This window comes from Solenopsis invicta, chromosome 2, assembly GCF_016802725.1.
Source record: "Solenopsis invicta isolate M01_SB chromosome 2, UNIL_Sinv_3.0, whole genome shotgun sequence".
NCBI classification, from domain to species: domain Eukaryota; kingdom Metazoa; phylum Arthropoda; class Insecta; order Hymenoptera; family Formicidae; genus Solenopsis; species Solenopsis invicta.
In genome coordinates, this window is record NC_052665.1 from 1700865 (window position 1) to 1724099 (window position 23235).

Sequence of the window (23235 nt, forward strand, 5' to 3'; positions counted from 1 at the left end):
GAACTTAGTCTTTGTGTTGTTTTTTTACAACCATAGCACTGTTATTATTGAAACAAAAAATATATCGTGTATTCAATCTATCGTTACGGCAGCAGATCCACGCGCAATAACACCTGGCAAAATTATACCGGAGAGCAGGCAACAATAGAATAGCAGAAATCTCTGCAAAAAGTGTCTTCCCTCGAGCTAGATGTGTAACGCAATGTCTTACGTTGATGTGGAGTCATTGAAAGTGAACGAGTGAACTTGGCAGCGTGGAGGAACGGTAGCACAGAACTGTGCCAGTCTCCTGCCCACATCGAGCAGACGGCTGGCCAAGATTCTTCAAAAATTCAGCCAACAGTACAACGTGCACTTACGTTGACGTTCACCTTCTTCTTGGAGCACGTTCAATTTGACTTTACGTACATCGAAATAGCATGGATTCGATTTAAAAATATACGGCCACTACTCACGAAGTTGTTATCATGCTGTAATTATACACGCGCGCGCGCGCGCACACACACACACATGCACACAAACACACATATCTGTGTGTTTGTGTTAAAATTACCGGAGGCTACTTAAGTTATTTCCAAGACAATTTTACCTACTTATTTTTATTGCTAAGCTAGATATCAATTATTAACAATTTAATTCACCCCATTTGTTTGTCCCGGCGGTAATTCCAATGCGTCTCGAAGATTAGAAAACCGACATAGCTCGGAGGTACTTCGAATCTGTGCAAATTCGCGCGTAGACATTCGGCAGGACGTACAAACAACTGTAACAACATTGTTATATAAAGCGTCTCGAATCCGTACATCATATATGCACTACTGACGTATAATCGCGCGCGAATCGTATTATGAGCGCACGAACATTCGGAGATGCGAGCGACTAGCGAGTAGAGTTGTAGGATGGACGAAAATATCGGGCATATACATTAGCTCTTGGCTAGTCTAAAGATAGTGGATATTGAATAAAAACCCGTGGGGAGTAACCGTCGTGTTATGGACCGGCGATAACTTATCGATAAAAATGTAAAAACTCCTGATATTTCTGATGCCGGGGAGATTAACGACGTCGGCAAAAATTTTTGTCGACGGTCAGCTAAATAGTGTAACGCTGCTAAAATAATCGACTTTATCGAGGAAAACTTAGGATAAAACTTTTTAGCAAAATAAGACTTTCGAGATACGACTATTGAGCAGACACGTTATTAAATTTGCTGATATCTGATACAAATCGCGAAGTCAAATAGCTTCGATTTCATGGCAGAAGCAAAAATAAAAGATTAATGGACATATAAATGGCCTGGTGATTTGTATATATTACAAGATAATATATTACAAGATAACTCGGTAACGAATTGACGACATCGATCGTGACACTTAATTACTTAGACATCTAATTATTGATAGCTATTGCTTAACGATTTTAGCTGTAGTTTTGATGGAGCGCTGCTATAAATCGAAGGAGTCTCCCACGATGATCTCGCGTGTGCGTCTCGACGGTAAAAAAAATGCGAGATCTCTTTATTCTTATTGATTTCATGTACGATCCGTGTGCCATCAATTTATCATGCATTCTCATGTCCGTTAGCCGGCGTAGACAAGAGTGAGCTGTGCCACGCAAAGAGTAGCACAAAAGAGACGGAGGCGACCATTTATCTTGGCTCGCGCATGAAATTAAGCCCTTCGAATATCTTAGCACGCGATAATAATAACAGAAGGCAGATTTTATTTTTAAAACCGTTAAAACGCAAACGAAATCTGTCGCCGTGCTCGCGTCATTATTATTATCACGTACGCTAAAGAAAGTTCGCGTGGAATTAAGGCCTTTCGCGAAACCGGATGCGCACTTTCGCTGGCTGTCGACGAACAAGATACACTTAAGCACTCAGGAAATATTCAGATATGCCAATCCGTTCATTCCAGCGGTGAAGTTAAACGAGCCGTCGTCAGCTCGTGATTATCTGACGAATCAAAAACTGAGTAAAAAAATATTTTATTTTGTACATTATACGTTTTTTTTTATGTACGATGCAAAATTTAATCTTGTTGAAGAATGTTTACTAAAAGGCATTTTATCGAGCAAGTTATAGGTATAATTAACGTGATATTAGAATTATTCATAGCTGTTCTAACTATTGGTCAGAGCACAACTATAATAGTAGCCTGGAATAATTGAGATAATCAAGTCAACGTTGAAAATCTGAAAATATCAGATAAGTAAATGGTTGCGTATTGTACACGAGGAAAAATTGCACACGTCCATGACTTGACGTAGTCGGGACGGTTTAAGCGTCTGTACTGCATGTCATTCGCGTACATCGTAATGCAACTTTAATCGTTGACCCTGTAACGTCTGAAGAAACGTGGCGGATGACGCTGCCCTATATTTTTCGCAGCGTGAGCTTCTTCGTCGTCAGCCTCGTCGTCACTCTCGTCGACCTTCTCGCATAGGCTTTGTCCGACCGGTGGTCTCCTAAGCGCCGTACAATAAGACCTGTATCACTTATTCGCGGACCATTTTCTCCGACATAAAGGAACAGAATCTCTCCTCTCGAGGCCGATTCTGGGCGGATGCTCGAGGGCCGGGGACCCGGATGGAGGAACGGGGGAGAACTGATGGCACCGGGGTACCCCATCACGGAGGCAAACACTCGCCCTGTCGTGATTGCTCGACCGCGACTCATTTATTATTCACCTGGCTTCCAGCATCGCGTACGCGACCACCTACCATCTGGTTGCAACCTAATGCGCTAGAGGCTATATCTCGTTCTCTTTCTCACTCGGCGGTCCAGGAACATCTTTGCATCGATGAATATTTTGGTTGTGTGTGTGTGTGTGTGTGTGTGTGTGTGTGTGTGTGTGTGTGTGTGTGTGTGTGATCGATATTTATTCTTTTTTTTTTTTTTGACATTAAAAGTTGCAACGATTATTAATGATAAACAATTATGAATAATTTATTATTTGCAATTAGTTATAAAAATGTTAAGGAAAGTAATGGATAACTATTGATCATTGATGATTGACAGGGGGAAAAGAATCAAACTTTTATTTTGCATTAAAAAAATTATCTATTGATCAATTTTTATCTGTTATACAATTAATAGTCTAAAGATCAAGTTTTTTCGATGGTAATTATTAAATAATTAATAAGTATAAAAATATTTATATTAAATACAAGATTTATTTTCCTATGGAAATTGTAAAAATTTTCTTAGGTATTTTATATATTAGAAAATTTATATTAAAATACATGTTGTTCCAAATTTCACCATATCAGAATACTATAACAGTTTTGAAAAAATAAAGTAAAAAATGTTATTTGCAAATTTTTATTTGAAACAGTAGTTCTTATGATAGAAGAGCTTAAAACTAGCCAATCAGAAATATTTAGACAGTCATGCGGTCACTAAAATTATTATACGCGCGACTCATGCAACTACATCTAAACGTAATTTGCGATTGGCTTTAAATTTGTAAATTTCAAAAGCTACTGTTTAAAATAATTTACAAATAATTCTTACTTAATTTTTTCAAATTTTATTACTATGCAATTTGATTTGGAAATTCCAAACAATCGGCATGTCTCAAACGATCCACTAAAAAAGTTTTGTGTTAATTTAACACAAGATACTAAAAATAAAATTACACAAAGTTACACAAATTGTATATAAATATTACACCAAAAATAACAGAAAATGTTACACTGATACAATTTGAACAAATTGCGCAAGTATATTTTTTTAGTAAAATTTTAGTAACTTTTATCAAATGTTAAATTAATACATACGTTTCATTTATTTTAAATTTATTTTTCAAAACTACATTATTTTTGTTATTTATTTACTCATAAATAGTATTATTTTAACACTAAGAAATGTTGAATATTAATTTAGCACAAAATATTCAATAACACAATCACATTATGTTAAATTAACGTTTGAATATGTTAAAAATTTAACATAAAAACTTTAATAAGAACCGGTTTTTAAATACTAATTTTTTTTACTGACTTTACAATTGTATTTTACAAGTTAAAAATATTCAACCTTAAAAAAATGTCTTTCTCAAACATAAATGTTTTTTTTCTGCCCATCTCACTTTCTCTGAACGAAACTGACCGGGGTTGTATCAATCGTGTGTTGCAGTTGCAGTGGAAGTACAATCACCACCGTGGCAAATAACGTGGCACTCTCACCTCCGGATGCCGGAAGGATATCAAACACGGAGGCGCAAGTAGAACAGGACGGTGTGGCGGCCCTTCACAGGATCCTCTGCGCCGAGAGCTTCGCTGAGAAGGAGCGCCGACTGTCAGAAATGATCCTGCAACTGCAGTTGCTTAGGGAGCGTTTGGTACAACAGCAAGATCAATCGAAGGTAGGCAATCTTCTATAGCAAACGCATTAGCGTACAGAAAAGTAATCGAATTATATTTATATATATTGCACGTATTTTATCATAAGAGGGGCATACGCTGAATATCTCAGATTTAGATAAACGTCGTAGTGTATTGAATATAGGTGATTGAATTAAAGTGTAGTGGAACGCAAATATACAACAGAATATTACAGAAAAGTTCTTGTTTCGAAATCTATATAAGACGTCGAATACATCGAGTTACTGGAATGCGTTAGAAGTGTAAAAGGAGTCTCGAATAATAGAATTTGTCGTCGTAATGTATAATGCATTATAGATAATGGTAGATAATGAAACTACAACGTATTGTAACAGTAACACAATTCGATCGATGTGCTCAATTACGTTATAACATATGGGATATCGTTTACGATTAATAGAAAAAAAAAGAAATATACAGAATGCATGCCGAAGCGTGGTCGTGATGAAATAGGGAATGACAGATCAAGCTGTGTCTCAATATAAATCGCCAGCCAGTGCATGTTGATTGACGAGGGAAAGTGCATCGATTACCGCGGAATCATAATTACGCGGTCGAATCGCGGTCGTGCAGATATCGCGGGCTGCAGCCGCCGTAGATGGAAAAAATGAGAAACACGAGTTTCCTCGACGCGATGACTAGTATGCCGTTACGGCCGGCTGTTAATGTGTTTCCGTTTCAAAAAGACACCGCGCGATAAAGCGAGGCATTCGCGACGATCCGCGCGAGGATTGCAAGATTAATTCATACTGCCGGCGCGCGGGTATGACATAAAAAATTGTACGCGCGTTTCTTCCCGCGCCGGGAATCGGAATGCCGGGCCGTATTCTTCCGCTTAAAAGCATCTCCGCGATGTTCCTGACAATAACGTCAAGACCTCTCTCTGTGATATTACCGTACTAATAGCGGCGAGTCCGTTGCACCTCCGCGAGTAACAGTACACCTTTGATGCGCTTGCATCACGCCAGACTGCAATCCGCGATCGCGCCGCATCGGGCGCGAACGGCTCGGGCACAATGAGATCTCATTGAAATCGCCCCGGCCTGCGTATCGGATTCGATAACCGCGTCGAGATTAGTATCACCTTCCGTCTCGCGGCGATGACTCGATACTTCGCGCAGCCTCAAAAAGCGCGGGTCATCGCGTGGCTGCGGCGAAACGCAAACCACGTCGTCGCCGCCGCAGCCGCCGCCGCCGTCGCCGCTCGAAGGAATCGCGGGAGACCGGAGGAACCTGTCTGCCCACAAAAATGCGAGCGCGTGCAGATAATGCCCGACGTGTATTACCGTTATTATGCCAGTCATTTACGTGCTGTGGAAACGATGTTTCTTCCCCGATGTCCCGCTAAATTCGCCCGCCGGCGAAAATTCTACGAATGCATTCGAGTAAATATCCGTCATATGCGCGCGGCGCAGGTAGAAAGAGAGAGAGAGAGAGACCGAGAGTGCCTCCGGAATTAATATTCGAAATTCGGGAGAGCGGTAACAACATCCGCTGGTGGCGTAAACACAACGATCTCGAGACCCTATATCCTGGAGAACGATCGGTAATGATTCGCAAGGTGGAACACGACGATGACGACGACGACGACGACGACGACGACGACGGACAAGTCGCTGACACATTTTCAATTATGTCGATTTATATTTAATTATGTGCATGCACGGGAAGAGAAACGCGCGCGTATAACTCGGGTAATAAATGTCCCGCGGGGACGTTTGATTTTTAAAGCGCCTGCATTTTCAGGCTACAAATTTGCAATCGCACATGACGCACGTACGAATGTCAACAATTCTTTATACGAAATTGAGTTTATTTAAAACGAAAAAGTTAATACTAACATATAGATGAAAATTTTACATTTTATGTCAACAAATTATTCTGTAAATGAAGCGCAATAATTAAATTTGAAATTATAATTTAGCTTTTCTTCGTATGTAAAAAAATAATCGTGAAATGGTATATTCATCAACATACTTTATTTATTTAAAAAAAAAAATATATATATATTTATACAAATTGAACAAGAATGCCTTCTATGGTCGCAGCTAAGTCTTCGTGCTTGTATTTTTTGTGTGATTTTATATACTTTCCTCAAGTACAATGAACTGCGCGAATTAATTTTCAGTCATAACACAATTCAAATTGAACAAGATTATATCATGTATTATTAAATATTAATCCTTTTTCCCCTGAGAAAACTGTAAAGAAATATATATACTTTTTACGAGAGCCTGCTGTCTATTGACATCCCGCTTTCGTATTTGAGAAATCTGTATTTAATAACGCGAGATCATTTCCATAACATCTGCGAATGGCTCACGTGCAAGAACGCCGGCTCTAATCGTCGTTAGATAATTAAATCCGGGAAAGAGGAAGATAATCGAATCAGGAGTCGTTACGATCGTCCGCAATTGCACCAATAATTGAAATCCGTGCGGTCGGAGAGACGCGTAACTACAGGCAATAACGTTTTAACGATACGAGAGAGGAAAGATAAGGAGGAAAGTGCCCATCTGCGCGACAAAAACGAATTGTCCGCGTCTCGGCATTTCCGGTTTTTGTTAGAGTTGTATTTCAATCATCGCCCGACAGGTTGTTCAGCCCGCTATAGATTTGACTCGAGACTATCTTAAATCCGGAAAAAATGTTCCGATGAGTCGATCTGCAAGTTTTCCATCCAATGGTTAATTGGCGTGTCCGACAAACCGGTTGGATGATAACTGTAACGTCAGTTACGCTGGTAAAAGCATATGGATAATCCGGTTCGCTGGAAAATCTGCGACGGGCGAGAGATCGACGTGACGCTTGGCGAGGGTACGTCTCGGATGAGATCCTTCAGGGTGGAGAACGTTCTGTCGTCCGCCATTTCATCGGCGCGGAGTGAAAACGCGTTTGTCGGCGGCGTTTGCGCGCCGGGCGCCTCGAGTTAGCCGACGTTAAAGCGGAAATGCAACGACGACGGCGGCACCGCCGACGGAAGGGAGGGGGTTGGGGGGAGGGAGGAGGGAAGATAGGGGAAGAAGAGAAGCGCACAGAGAAAGCTCTCGGGCTGCAGGGAGAGGAAGGAGAGATTAGGAGCGGGCGTACGCGAGGTGGATAGGAGCGAGAGCGCGCGAGAAAGAGGTAGGTGGAGTAAAAAGGCGACGAGAGTGATAGAGCGAGAGACGAGAAAACGTAGGAGGAAGGCGGTAGTCTCGATGTTCTCCTCCTCTTGGATCGCGGAGGGCGTATAGTAATGTTCGAGTTGGCAGACTCGGGGGTCGAGTGGGGGTCTCTCCCTCCGTCTATCTGTCTATCTCTCTCGTCCTCTCCTCCCGGTGTGTCTCTCTTCTCCGTTACCTTTCCACCTGTTATGCGACGCCGTGCCATGCTGCGTTGGCACAGGTGTGCGCGACCGCGTAGCCAGCGACAGGGCCTGCCGCACGCTCTCCTCGGTCTCCTCGGGGTCTCTAGCCTCTCCCACCTCTCCGTGTCCTTTCTCTTCCACCTTTCCGTGTCTCGTGTCTGTTTCTCTCTCTCTCTCTCTCTCTCTCTCTTTCTTTCTCTTTATTCCATGCACCACCGGCTCGACTCCTGTCTTTCCCGGCGAACGAGCAGGCCGATCGCGCGTGGGCGGCGAGGATCGCGTTCCCCTCTATCCCGAGGCGCTTTCATGCGATCCTACCTATACGTTTGGCTGCACCTGCAGCAGGGATATACTGTCACGCCCAGTAGCTCGATCACAATCGACCTGCTGGCACCGTGTAGACTTTCTCTCGCGAGACGCATTCTTCCACCGCCGAAGGCGCGGTTTCGACGCGATGAAAAAGTTGCATCGCGGCGCTTCGCTTATCGCCGAGCATGCGATTTTTGCGCGCGCAATGCCGATTACAATACGACGTTACTATCCGTACGAAATCCAACCGCGAACAAACATCTATAACGGTCCAAAAAGGTTCTCATTTCGTCTGGTCAAAGATGTTTGAGTACACTCAGACAGCGCAGTCTCTTTGCGAACAAAATTTAACTTCCCCTCGCCTTTCCCCGCGGGCGTATACGCAAAAAGCAAATTATCTCTTCTGTATGTGCGGCGGACGCGTATATTTCTCTGAAATAAATTTTCGTTCCTCATAAATTACCAACTTGCCAAACACGCGACGCAGCTGCGCGTGAAATTAGTACATTAACACGTTTCGCTGTACTACTTTTACATATTTTAATAAGAATTATGGTTAGCGCGTATTACCAATGAAATACGTGCATTAACCGCGTGCGAAAATCTTCATCATGCGCGATCCGGGGAAAAAATCCGCGGTTGAAAATATCACTTTTTGAAACCTTAATAGCCCTCGCTCATCTAGGCAGACTTATAACATTCGATAACGCGTTTTGTGGAATTTTATTTGATTACTTTAATTTTATCTCTTTCTCTCTCTCTCTCTCTCTCTCTCTCTCCCGCCAGTTTGAATATTATTATATGGTGGTAAAAACGTATGTATGCAACGAGTTAGCTTCGCTACGCGCATGCTTGATAACAAAATATGCTTCAAAAGCAATCCAAGGAGAGATTTAAATGACGGTGATATAATAACTGTTTCTACAAAAAGAAAAACGCGATAAAATTTGCATGTCGTGAAATAATTAACGATACGATTATATTTGAAACGTTATTAATTAAATATCTTATTAGTAATTGGAACGTACAAGGAAACATATAATTATTCAAATAATATTGTTAACTCTTATTAATTTTTTTGCCGATGACTTTACGTCGTGACGTTAAGCAACTTGTGCATTAAATTCTTTCATTCAGATTTATTCAGCAGTTTATCATAATTTACAAAATGACAATGCAAGTATTATATAAATGCAATAGTGCATCTTGCGCGTAACGCCAATTCTGCAATAATTTATATATGCAACAACAAATAATTTTAGAACATTAAGGTACTACTTTAGAGCGCAAATAAAGTTTGCCTATTTTGGAAATTTTTTTCAAAGAAAACTGCCGTGTATATTTTCCTACGCTTTTACACATTTTCTTATTTAGTAAATTCTACAAATTTTGATATATCTAATGTTTATTAGTTTTTATGTAACGTAAATTTAAAAATAAACACATTTCTCAAATGTTGGTTGATATGATTTTTGAGAAATTCTAAAGTTATCGACTTCAACTTTTGCGTATGTATAAAATACATGTCTGTTTAATAAACTAGGATTATTGCGGTATCTATAAATTAACTATTTTTCATACATGTTAAATTCAATTGATTTTATTAAAACATATTTTTAAATCGTTTTAATAATTCGTGATATTTTTTATTTATCCTAGTTCATACCACAAACAGACATGTATTTTACATATATGTAAAAGTTGAAGTTTCGATAGCTTTAGTAGTTTTTGAGAAATGAAATCAGCCGACTTGAAAAACGTGTTTTTATTTTTAAATTTAAATAACGTAAAAATTAATTAACGTTTAGCCTTACACAAATTTATAGATATTTATTGAATACGTGAAAGTAGATGCGTAAAATTGCAGAAGAACATATGCAGAAGTTTTCGTTAACAAAAATTCCTAAAAATAATCAGTTTTTCGAACTGAAATATCTCCTTAATATACTATGGAGCAATGCACGCTGTAAAATCATATATTTGTGCGCTCGCATTATTATTACTTTACATATTTATATCTACCAGACGGATCTGTCGCACGACAATATCGTTATTACGTGCGACAACATGGTCCACAAAGGCGGGGCAAAACTGTACGAGGGCATCGCGTTTCGCGCATCAGGAGCGACAAGGGGGCGTGCGGTGTTCGGCACGGGGCGGACGCGCGCTGCCGTATTTCCACGCTTGCATGTGTACGTCCATATCCGTTTGTCCATTTGCGTATCGGCCGGTGCTTTATGGGAATTAGCAGTGCATTGTGGACCGCCGGTGGGCGGGCTGTGTGTGCATCGGTGCACGAGACGCGACCGCAGGCACGGCCACCCCCGCGATCCGATGGCGGCAGGGATTGCGGCGGGATAGCCGAAGGGGATGGCGACAGATAAAAAGAGAGAGAGAGAGAGAGAGAAGGAGAGAAAGGGTAGCGGCGGGCGAGAGACACAACAGTTATGGACAGAGGAAATAAGAGGGAATTGCTCCCCGCGGCTAAGGGTGGGGGTGATTCTCTCTCTCTGTGCACCACTGTTTGTCAATACGCGAGCGATATGATCACCAAGTATAATCACCGGCGGACCCGAGAGAGCACCGGGCTTTCTGTCAATAGAATGCTACTTTGTGACCTCCCGCGCGCCATCGATCCCCGCGTTACCGCTCTTCTCCCTTTTCTATCCCCGTCGACCCCGCATCTCGCCGCTTATATATTGTATCAAACGCATCCGAGCGTCCGCCCTCTGAAGCACGTCGCCGCTCGTAAAATCCGTATCGACCATGAAGCCGGTAATGTGTACACGTATTCAACACATCCGTACAGTGGGCGAAAGAGAGAGAGAGAGAGAGAGAGAGAGAGAGGGGAAAAGAGGGATTCATAGAAACATACACGAAAACCTGTGGCCGTACCGGGCGTTCCGTGCCGGCGAACAAAAGTGTGCCCTCCGTTCTGCATATTTGCGTAACGTGTGTTTCCGTTGCCGCGTTACACGCGTACATCCCCCGATTTCGTCCAGGTTTTTTTTTGCGCGCAAGCGGCTACAAAGAGAATCGCAACGGTGGGTATCGCGGCCATTGCGATCGGGAATCGTGTGCATGCATGTGTAAAAATGGGAAATTTTTCCACAAAACTATTACCTACTGCGTTTTATGCGATAATTACATAGCGCGAACCACCTCGCAATGCTTAATTAGCGGTTGTTGCCGACAACGGGGGTATTTAACAAACTGATTAACTTGTATTTTATTAGATACACTTTTTTATGTGATAATAAAATGAGGTAAGGTTCGTTCGAACCGTGTGCGCTAAGAATTTAACGTCGCGACATTCTGCATTCAGGAGCAATTATACGAATTATAAAAAAGTAATTATCACGTTGAAAATGTCGCAGGCTATAAAATTAATTTCACTTGCGGTAGCATTAATGATTCGGCTTGTGTGACGACATTAGCAAAACTTACATAAGCAAAATAGCACAGCGGACTTAGAATATAAGTCATAGAAGAGAAGGGGATAATGTGGCATCCATTGCCATTTTATTGAACAACTTTTTTAATAATCAATATGTTAAAGCTTGAACCGATTATATTTGTCAAAGTGTTGTTTAACAGATTCTAGATTCAAAGTAGTGAAATATTTATTACTTAGGACGTGATGTATAAAAATGTCACACACTGCATAATCGGTGAAAGAGGAAAAGTGATGATAATGATATGACCAGCCCAAAAATAAATTTATAAAATTTAGTTTGAGAAACACGTAGTATCTTGTTACAAATTTATAATATTTTTAATTGTTCATTGTTTAGAAAATTCATCATCTAATAAGTGAAATAGTAGAGGTAACGTCTATCGTAACCATAATACCCTCATCTTCTTTAATATAAGTTATAAATTCAAGTGATCGAATAATTCGATTATAGGTAGAGATAACATTCAACAGTTTGAACTCTTTGAATTGAAAGTATATTCAAACTGTTTGAATTTGCTTCAGATCCGAAAATTCAAAATTATTATAATTTGAATCCAAATTTTCTAAAATATTGGAAACTAGTGGAAAAAAAATTTGTGTGAAAATCTTTCTTTTGTCTCCAATGTGCATACTGCGTTTCTAATTCTTTTTATTATTTAAACTATCCGAAATATTCGAATTAGATGCTCATTTTTTTACTTCGAACTATTTGAACAAATTGAACATATAATACGTTCAAATTTTTTGAACCCTATTTAGCCCTTTGTGGTCCAACTAGAAATTTGAAAATCCAAGTGAATTTTCAATTTTGAATTATTCTTTCTCGAATTTGGACACGTACTTACAAAAAAAAGTGAACAACGATTCGACGATTCGAGTCAAACAACTGTGTCCAAATCGTCTTTTGGATTGTTCGAAGAATGTGCTAAAATTTTTACACATCTTTTACAGCCTAAAATCTTTTTCAAAAACACCATTGAGGTATCAATGGTCCGGTTGAATTAGAAAATCAGTGAAAAAATCGTTGATTTATTATAACGTAATTCAATATACTTAAAAAATTCCTAAAATACAAGAAAGAGAAGTTTATTTTTACTTATTACATGTCCACATATTTCTGATTGTATTTATTACGTTTTGTTTTTGCACAATACGATTTATAACCTTTGTTTTTCGTCGTCTCTTTATTCCCGTTACATATGTAGCCGTCCACCATCATGCTCATTGCGACACTTACACCTCGCTTACACCATAGCCTCTCTTCGCAGTCTGTACCCTGCCTTCGCTAACGAAGCTTCCGCAAAGTGCGCATTATCACCACGTCGTGTCGTCGCAGTGATTTTTACAGAGTCGGTCTGCCGTTAAACAGGCTAAACGAGCGCGGTCGCGTTTTCGCCCTTGCCTCACCATCCGCTTTTCGAGAGACGTCGACTTACGCGCGCATCCACGTGCGAATGTCTGTCCTCCTTCCGTTCACTTCATCCCTCCGAACTTGTCGTCGTCGGGTGAGCAACCAGACGGGAGGTCGAGAGCTACCGCGGAGCTACCCTGGCTCGATGTATCTTTTCGAGCGATCAAAGAATTACCGCATTCGAATGGTAGGCCGACGTTTGCCGTTTGATCGTGGCGCAACGACGCGTGACTTTGCGCGTCCGCGTCACTTCATGCCGCGCTCCGAAATTTTGGACATTTGTACTTGCAATTTATGTTAGAACAAAAGTGCCTTTCCATCCGCTCTTTTCTGCTGAAATGGCATATAGAAAATTAGATTAAATTAGTAATTAAAATTAATTTAACGTATAACGAAATTCTTTAGACCTTATGATATAAACAAAATTTATCGAATATTATAATCTTAACGAAATTTATTGATCAATTATAAAATTAGTGATATATATTAGTGATATATATTATCAGTAACATAATTGTAAATATTTTTTAATATTAATTTATTTGTTGTACAAAAGCTTCATAACTTATAAATTTTATTATAAATCTTTTTCTTATTAATATATAAGCATTTAAAAATTTAGAATAGCGACTTGCTGCGCCGCAATACAGCTTTTCTAAAATCATCCTTGTCTGCATAGAGATATAAACGTTGTTTTTAGACACTGTATTCCATTAACATATTATTCGCTTTTTCTTTCCTTCTTTTTTTTTGTCACCCTCATTTTTTCGTGCTATCATTAAATCTTGTTGATTCTTTCATTTGTTTCCTCATTTCTTTTCTTTTGATTCTCTCGCTTTCTACTCACCTAATCTTATTCGTTTCACACGTCCTATCGGATTTGTACATCCAATACTCCTTTCGAAGACCGGTTTCTCGTCATGTCGTACCAATGCAAGTAATTGCAACTAATTCGATTAAACTCATCGATTGATGTTACTAGCTCAAATCATGTCTTTCTCTTTTAATTAGTTCTATTTTATTTTTTTGTTTGTAATCGTAGCAACTTTAGCCTTTCATTATTTTTTGTATCTCGATGATGTGATTTATTTTAAAATTACATTTTAATGGAGCATTTAAGAAAGGACAATTACAACATTTCACAAAATTGGGATTGTTATATAATAAATATTGAAACGCGCGCTCATTAGATCGATTGATAGCGTGCATCTCTTCATCTCGAAAAAAAATATCGTGTTAAAGGATTTCTGAGAGAATGCACGAATTAAATTGGACGGCGTCCACGTTGTCCGGAAATACGCAGTCAGCGTAAAAATTGAAAATGCCGGTGCTGCAATAATTGAAGGTTTGAATCGAGTTTATTGGCGCCAAAAGCACGCGTTCGGTATCCGGTGAAATTGAATTACAGCTTGAAAAAAAAAAAGAGGGACGGTACTTGTAACCCGGTCGCTGCTGCATTCTAGGTATCGAAAGCTGATCGGGGATCATCGGTGTAAAACGCGTTCAATCAGCTCCGTATACGTGCATTCGAACACCCGGCATATCGGAAGTAATACTGCACTCCAAAAATCGACGATACGATTACTCGCGTACCTACCTGTTTTCGTATTTTTTAACCGTAACTGCAGCGAGACCCGACCTGTTATTCAACGTTCGATTGAATGATTATAACAAGGCATAATTCGTTTTTCATAACAACAAGACATAATTTATTTTTCAATACATTGCTGCGTATAGTTTCTCTCTCGTTTTCTCTTTTCCCCTTTCCGCCCGCTCTCCTTTCTCTCTCTCTCTCTCTCTCTCTTGCGTATAATATAATGTATAGTTTATTACTATGTGATCGGTATTATTATCAATATAAATGTCGAATGTGTCAGTATCTTGTTAATACGAATATATTAACACAGTCGGCGCCTTTAACATCTATCACCGTCATGGTCAGTAGTCACGTAGTTTTGCAACTTTATGCCCGCGTTAACGCAATGACTATGGTCGCGCATTAAATAAGGTTCTGATTAGTGTAAAGTATACTAATCTAACTAATAACTAATGTACGTCACTGAATATAATTATGTGTATGCAGATAATTATTCCAAGTCGAGGGAAACGAGAAGGAAAAACAAAAGGCGCGCTATCTTAAACTAGATATCTCTTTCTTCGAATCGCCGTTAAATGTCGTCGATAACGCACACATCATATTAAAGTACAATTGCATTTGAAAAATAACAAGATTTGTCTCTTGAGATTTTTCGTGATAAGAGAGTTTCTTAATGTCGTATTTTTTAGGAGTGAAAAGTATCGAGACATTTCGAGCGATGATGATATTGTGCAATCGCAGATCACGCATATCTACGATGATATTAAAGCCTGATTTATGCAGGCCGTAATCTTCAACTTATGCCGGAACCGGGAAGTTCAACGTGGGATTTCAATGCTATTGTTCGGCAAGTCTCTATGAACGAAACCATTGAGATCCTATTTTGTTGAACTTTACCGATTCCAGTATAAGTTTAATCCTTATACGTTCCACCTTTTTCTCCTCAATTTTTTAAATCTTTATTTGACATTTAGCTACTGATATGTATATATTGATATAATTTATATTTCTACAAACCTTACCTGTCATTTTCTATTGTTATTTTAATCAATACGTTTTTAATTATAAACAAATCAAACCTAAAAAACACGATTTGTTTATAATTAAATGGCCTGTACAAATTAACAAATTTAGAAGACTATAAATTTAGGCAAATATTAAATAAAAAATAATAATAATATAATATAATAATAATAAGTATAGTAAACGATCAAGAAATTTTTGAAAAAAATACAAATTTGCTGAAAATTTATCCGTCATATTGAATCATTTAAAATTTTTTAAATTTTAATTTAGATTTGTAATTAGCGAAACATATAAATGCAAATATTCATAAAAATCCGTTCAGCAAAAAAATGTAAAGATTAACAGCCTGCAGGCTTAATTCTACCAGACTCACTCGTATTCACTTCATATTTTAATAAGATAGACCGAATTCAAGACTAAGTTGTACTTAAGGAGATACTTAGTACAAAAGTTTGCCTTTTTTTTTAAATGTTTTTAAAGAAAGCTACGCTATACATATTTTTTTACGCTTTTATACTTATACATATTTGGTGAATTTCTACAAATTTTTGTATGGCTAAATGTTTATTAGTTTTTATATTACCTAAATTTAAGATTAAACTATTTTTCAAGGCGGTTGATACGATTTCTCATAAACTACTGAGAAGCTATCGACTTCAACTTATAGTGCACGTTTTTTTATTGCATGAACTAGGATTATTGCAATATCTATAATTTAACTATTTTTTAATATTTGTTAAATTCAATTAAAATTGTTAAAAGATATTTTTTTTTAAATCGCACCGTTTTATTAATTTGCAATATTTTTTATTTATTTTAATGATTTTATGCAATAAACAGACATGTATTATTTTTTACGTACATGCAAAAGTTTAAGTAGATAACTTTATTAGCAATTTTTAAGAAATCGTGTCAGCTGAAAAAATGCTTTGTTTTTAAATTTGAGTAATATAAAAACTAATAAACATACGAAAATTTGTAAATATTTAGTAAAGAGGTGCAAATAGATGTGTAAAAGCGTAAAAGAGTGCGTAGTTCTTCTTTAAAAAACAAATTCCAAAATATAGACCAACTTTCGCGCTCTAGACTAGAATATCCTCATAAAGAATATAACATATCATAATTGTTATATGCAATATTTACCGATTCTGATGTTACTCTCTGCCTTCCATAAAAAGCGCTCGTGACATTTTTAATAAGGGAGTTAAACGTGGCGGAGACAACTCTTTTGATTTCGAGTTTATTATTAAACATATTAAAAGTCACATTCTTCTTGCATATTATATGTTCCCGTGGGAATTGCTTATATTCTTTTGATATCCGGCCGAGTGTTTCTAATTGGGATCACTGACGGCTATTATATTAATTACGAAATAATTATGTCTTTGGATGGATGCTACGTCTTGTGCGAAGGGTACGAGAGGAACAGCGAGCGTTAATGCATCCCACGACGTTGTCTGGACCACTCGACTACAGCATTATACGAACCCTCTTTACTACTCACGCGTCTCCTTGGCCGCTGCTGCGCCAGCTCCTCGACCTCTGATTTTCCGCGGCGGGAGAAAGACCTCTCGTAATTATTTTCCTCATTAATGTGCCCCATTGTCTGCGCGCGTGGCAGCGATATCGGCAACCACCTCACCGTGTCTTCATTAAATCCACGCGCGAAACGAAGCGTCAATCCAAAGGCGAGATTTCGCGGACGCTTCGTGGTTAACGAGCGCGGTATCAACTTAATCGCTGCATAATAATATCCGCGTGCAAGGGGGAATTGTCGTATAATTCATCGTCAAGGATTTTGAAAACGAGAAAATTATCTGGAGTAGTATTTTATTATCCTCGCGTCACATAATTTCGTAGTAAGAGTATTTTTAGCACAAAAATCTCCCTTTATATATTTGTTAGAAACTCGTTAGAGGAGCACAGAGGCCGAAGGATACAAAATGATTATCTCCCGCCGGAAGTCTCTCTTCGGAAGTCGGGAGAGAAGTCTTTGCCCTAAAAAGACGACGCGCACCGTGGAATATTCGCGGACGCTCGCGAGCGAATCGTCGTCGCGCCTCCGCAGCCTCCGTCATTCTTATCTAACGACGGCCCCCACGTTAGCGACACGGATTGTTAACTGAATCCGGGAGTCGGCATTGTTCGAGGGTACCGAGCGCGCAACAGTGGCCCATTGTATTCTCTCGGACACGTCCGTCGGCTCCTCTTCCTCTGTCTCCGATAGCTTTTTCTCTCGTTTCGCGATCCCTCACCGTCGCGACTGATTGTCTCTCTCTCTCTCTCTCTCTCTCTCTCTCTCTCTCTCTCTCTCTCTCTCTCTCGACTCTTCATTGTAACTTCATATAACTCGCGTGTATTGTTCGCGCCTGATGTGATTGTCGAGCGACGCGGCAAGCTTCCCGCGACAAGCTTCTCGTCCGCCTTCTCGTATAGCATTTCGGCTCGCTTCTTGCTTTCGGCATCATCAACGCCGTATCCGCTTATCGGGGATATCGGTGGTTCCCTTCGGTGCGAGCAGACGCGTTTTCTTTAAGGTCCAAGCCGTCCGCCGCGAGGCCGCGGCGGCGGCGGCGGATATAATGCGCGTTTCGGCCACGGAGCCGAGAATAGTTCAAAGTAAATACCGTGCTGTGAGTGGTGCCTTCTAATCTTCTTCTCCTTCTTCCACGGGCGATATTCTGATTGCATTATGACCCGGTCTCGAACAGACGCAGCTACTCGAGAGGGTTATTCCACCGACGTTGCTGATGCGCGGGGATTGTCGCCGGCGGTAAGTGGCCGTGTCTGGTTAACCAGTTTGATTCGTGAACGGTCACTTTGTGAACGATCACGTCCGAGCGAAACGCCGGAGAGATTTCGGCAATGCGGTGGCGATCACGAAGCTCTGCGGTAAACGAGAAGAATGATCTTCATATAACATAGATGACTTTATTCGAAAGTTGATCGGATTTGTTCAAGTCTCTCTTATAGTTAGGCAAAAATTCACGTTCAAAGGATTAATCCCCCCCCCCCAAAATAGAGATAATATGTTTTTAATTTTTATCGCTTTACAATTTCTCTGTTTCGAATTTAAATCGAAAGCTCGCTTTTTTTTTCTTTAATGAAATTAGATTCAATCTTCTACGATACAGCTGAAAGCAAATAAATTGGAGCAAATAGATAGATTTGATTATCTGTTATTATTACGCGTAATACTTGTAGATCTCTCGGAAGCAAGCGAGAAGACAGTAGACTGAATGTGCAAGCTCTCTTCTGCAAAGTCGCCGAGATACTTCGGAAACGGAGTAATTGAGCGCGACAATGGGTAGACATTTCGGCCGCGTTATTTGAATCTAGATATATCTCGCAGCGATCGTGAGGACTACAGAATGAAGTGGAAGTAGGTACCCGGCGGGCGCATTGAGTGCAGTTATACTTGTAACTTGGACGGCGACTCCGTGAGAGAGAGGAAGAAAGTGGAAGAGAGAGGAGGGCAGCCGCGGGCGCTGCAGTAGTACTCTGCCGCGCGCGCGGATGTGAATGAGCCCCGCAGCTGCTACATTCCTGTGTGCCATCAGCGCGATTTCCTTCCATTTTCTTTACCCTCCTCCCCGAATATTCTGGTTAGAGACCTCGGCGAGAAGGGGCCCCACGTTGAATTGCGTCCGAGTCGATGCGCGAATCCGCGCGATCATCTGTACGGAGCGGCGCGGCGCACCGCGCCGTACACGGCGCGCAATTTCATTGTGTCGACGCGATCTTGAGCAAAGTGTATCTCAGGCAGCCCGAGGTTGCGTAAGTGTGCAACGTAACTACCGCAAGAGCGAATTCTGGAACATCCGATGCTCCAGATGATGATGCCAATGATGCGGTCACGGTTGAAATTAATGCGCGATAATGCACGGTATAAATTTAATTTAATATCAAATAGTGGTATATTGTATTGATCAGCGATATTTCTGGAATTTATTTCACTGCTTGTAATTTTAGTAAATGATGGAATCTTTCAATTGGTTATTTCCTAATAGCAAATGAGATGTATGAGAAAATTATTGACTATATATAAATTGAATGATCCATGAATACAGAAAATATTAAGCAACGCGTACATAGAATAGCTATTTTAATTAATATTATTACTTATAATTGATTTCGTAAACATTATTTAACTCTAATTGCATTTATTTGTATCTCTTTAATGTATATTCCTACCAATTTAGATTAACGCTGAGGGAAAAAATATCGTAAAACAAAATATTATTCATTTGTACTTAAATTAAAAATTTCTTAATCGAAATATTTATGTAAATGAAATAATTTATAATTGAGTAATTTTTTCTTGCAGTTTTAGAAAATATTTATTACTTGATTATTTTTATATTCAAAATAATCATATTTGTTAATTTAAGAAAGCAGTTTAATAATATTATTAGCTTATTTGTCAAATCATTATTTAAATGTACAAAATACAAAATTATAAACTTAAAGTAATGTGTCTGGTAAAAATAAATATTTTTACTTAAATAGAATAAACAAATACTTCTATCAAAATATATCGTTTTAAGAAAATGTACTTTTTCATTTAAAAAGTTTTTCTCTCACAATCAGTGCACTAACTTCAATACTCGATTAATATAGTTGATTTATCTTTTTCTAGTTCTACAAATTAGAAATAAACGATAAAAAAATAAATTAAAACAACAAAGACATTTTACATCAGTAGAAATGGATATAATTTTTTAAAATGATATGAGATCGATTAAATTTAAATTAAAGTCAACTGACGCATGCAAAACGCATTGTTAAAAAGAAGGATTTATGCGAGTCAATATTAATTTGTGATTTTGCACTCTGCAATAGGGCTATTGCAACTTGTTGTTTGTTGGGTTAACGTGTAAAACTATCAATCTGAACTTTTGTGAAATAGGGTCGGTGGTAGGTTTCGATCCGCGCGTATTTCTGGTGCGTCGCGCGCGTGTCGTGCGAATCTTTATTTCGGTTCTCACGTTTCGGCGGCGCGTGGACGTACAGGAGCGTCCCTGCCGGGATAAATATCGCATACTTGTGCGGAATGCGCACTGCGGCGCGAAGATGCCGATATCAGCTTACGGTACATACGGTTACGCGGTGCGTGAACGGGTCTTTTCGGAGCACGCGAGTCTGCAGCTTACTCGCGCCAACATAAATTCGAGTTATCTCACATTCTTCTTTATTACGATAGTAAACATTTTAAAACATATATTTCACGCCACATTATTATGCTGCACTAAAAATACACGTAACTAAAGTGGTTAAAAAGTCATTGAACGTAACACGCCTTGGGATATTTGTGTCCTGTGTATTTTTTTTTTTTTTTTTTTTTTTGTAATGTTTGTCTTGTCGTCTATAATTAGCTTTAATATTTATATATTTTTTTAAATACATAACCATGATATAAATACTTTCTGAAGATGTTAAAGTATTTATATAAGTCATTTAATAATTTTTATATACTTACAAAAAATAATGAAAATTAACAACAAATGATTTATGATGTATAAAAAATCTAGACAAAGAAATTTATTAAGTACTAATTTAAATTAATTAATTGTGCATAAAATAACGAATTGTGGCTTAATAAGTTTAATATGGTTCTTCTTGTAATGATTTTAAGATTTATTTTCATTCCGTGCTATTTATATGTCACAAACGTATTATTTTGCGATAATTAAATCACATTGCGCAACATGGTAATCTTCTGCGGTTAGACGTAGCTAATTGTATTGTGCATCGATACTCGTGCGCTGCATAGAATCTTTCCGTTAAAATCATTTCAAAACTATTCAGTAATATGACATATAATTTTTTCTTTGTAAAGGAATTACGAAGAATTTCGTTTAGCTCGAAGTATGCCAAGCCAAAAAGTCAACATGGATTTAATGATCGCTATTAAATAGATGACTTCCACTGTACGTTTTATAATATCATGCGCACGAATCATCTTCTTGGAATCCAAGGATAATTCTCTATCCTTCTTATTTGCGAATTCTAAAATAGTGAATACAACAAATGCAGAACGGTATATAGATAGCAGGTCTTATATTACCTCAGCGTTCAAAAATTTGCACGAAAGTTATACATACAGGGTGTCTTATTTTAATCAATCCAGTCAATTTTCTCCGAAATTATTAATAATGCAGAAAAATATTTCAGATGAAACGCCGATTTCAAAGGGGACATTTTAATCACGTTTTTTTTTTAGGTGAAGACGTCAAAAAGACATAAAGGTTATTTTTAAAAATAAAATTACATTAATTTTTTAATTAGTATGGATTTTCCAATTATTCACCTGTGTAAAATTATTAAGGTAATAGTTTACGAGATATTTTATATTTTATTCCGATATAACTTGTCATAAAATATCTCGTAAACTATTAATTTTTTTATATTTATCTTAATACTTTTATGCAGAGAATAATTAGAGAAATATATATATTTTTTTTATTAGGGAAATCATATTTTATAAATGAATACGTATTATGATAAAACCATATAATTTTAAAAAATGATGATAATCTTTACTTTTTTGGCGCTTCCAAGAAAAAAAAGCAATGACCAATACATGTCTTCCTAGAAATCATTTCACTTTTATTTAAAAATTTGTATCATCAACGATAATTTCAGAGAAAATGGATTGAATTGATAAAAATGAGGAGCGGGAGGCACTCCCGCTATATACAAGATCTATATTTCCAGGAAGAAATATTAATTGGCAAACTGTTTCATTTGTAATCTGCAATCTCGATGATATTTCGAAAATAACTTGTATAAATTTTATATCGACATTCTCTCGCGAAATCTAAGATTACGAATCATCGACCAAGAATTACAATTCTTTCCTTTTCTCTCTCTCGGAGCACTTCGTCGAACGGTCTTCTCTTTGACAGCGGAAATCTTGCACAATTCACTCGCACGCGCACAATGCGCGTCGGCGATGCGATGAATTAGAATCGCGGTTGCGCCGCTCGGTCGGGAGAGGAGCAATGACGAGGTACACCGTGGCACGTGCACCGTACATATTATTCTCGTTTCTCGAGTGGCCGGGTCTCTCCGCAAAGTGAGTATCGAGCGTGAAAGAAGAAAGCGGATTGGAGTGAGCGGAAAGATACACGACGAGTGCGTGCGAGACTAAGAACGAAAAAGAGAAACAAGGTTTTTCGGCGTGTGCGTCACACAATATATATATAAAATTAAAATCGACGTGTGAAGAAAGATGTTTATTGTATTTATCTCAACGACGGAGAGCATGGATAGGTTGTGGGATCAATTGCATGAAGGTATGCATTCGCATATTGTAATCAGGGTTGGTAAAAATCGCGTTTTAAACACACGTTATATTATGTGTTTAAAACATGTATTAAACACAAAAATTAATGTTTACAAAAAAAAACGATTTTCATCAAACTTGGGTACGTGTTATGAAACGGAAGCTGTCGATGTCGTTGCGCAACTTTTTTGCCAAGTAAAATATTTGCGCAACGACACCGAAACTATCGTGAAGAACAAAAAGCGTATACAGAATACATACCCTAGTTGTAATTAAGTATTGATTTTCTTTTCTCATCTTTTTTTTCCTTCTCTTATCGTATGCTACTTATTCCATATTACTTCGATATCTCACCAAGATTATTAAGTGGAAGTGTCGAGTCGTAACCGTGCGGTCGCCGAGCAAGATT

General features: G+C 38.5%; 1 protein-coding gene across 4 annotated transcripts in view; it reads left to right on the forward strand.

Annotated features, from left to right (window-relative positions):
- Positions 1 to 23235, forward strand: part of LOC105196447 (transcription factor Sox-6) — a 187512-nt gene that overhangs the window by 145489 nt on the left and 18788 nt on the right. For all 4 annotated transcript variants that reach the window (XM_039446120.1, XM_039446119.1, XM_039446121.1 and 1 more), the window contains one exon: positions 4142 to 4370. In XM_039446120.1, the coding sequence (XP_039302054.1) occupies positions 4142 to 4370 (229 nt within the window). The remainder of the gene's footprint in view (positions 1 to 4141; positions 4371 to 23235) is intronic.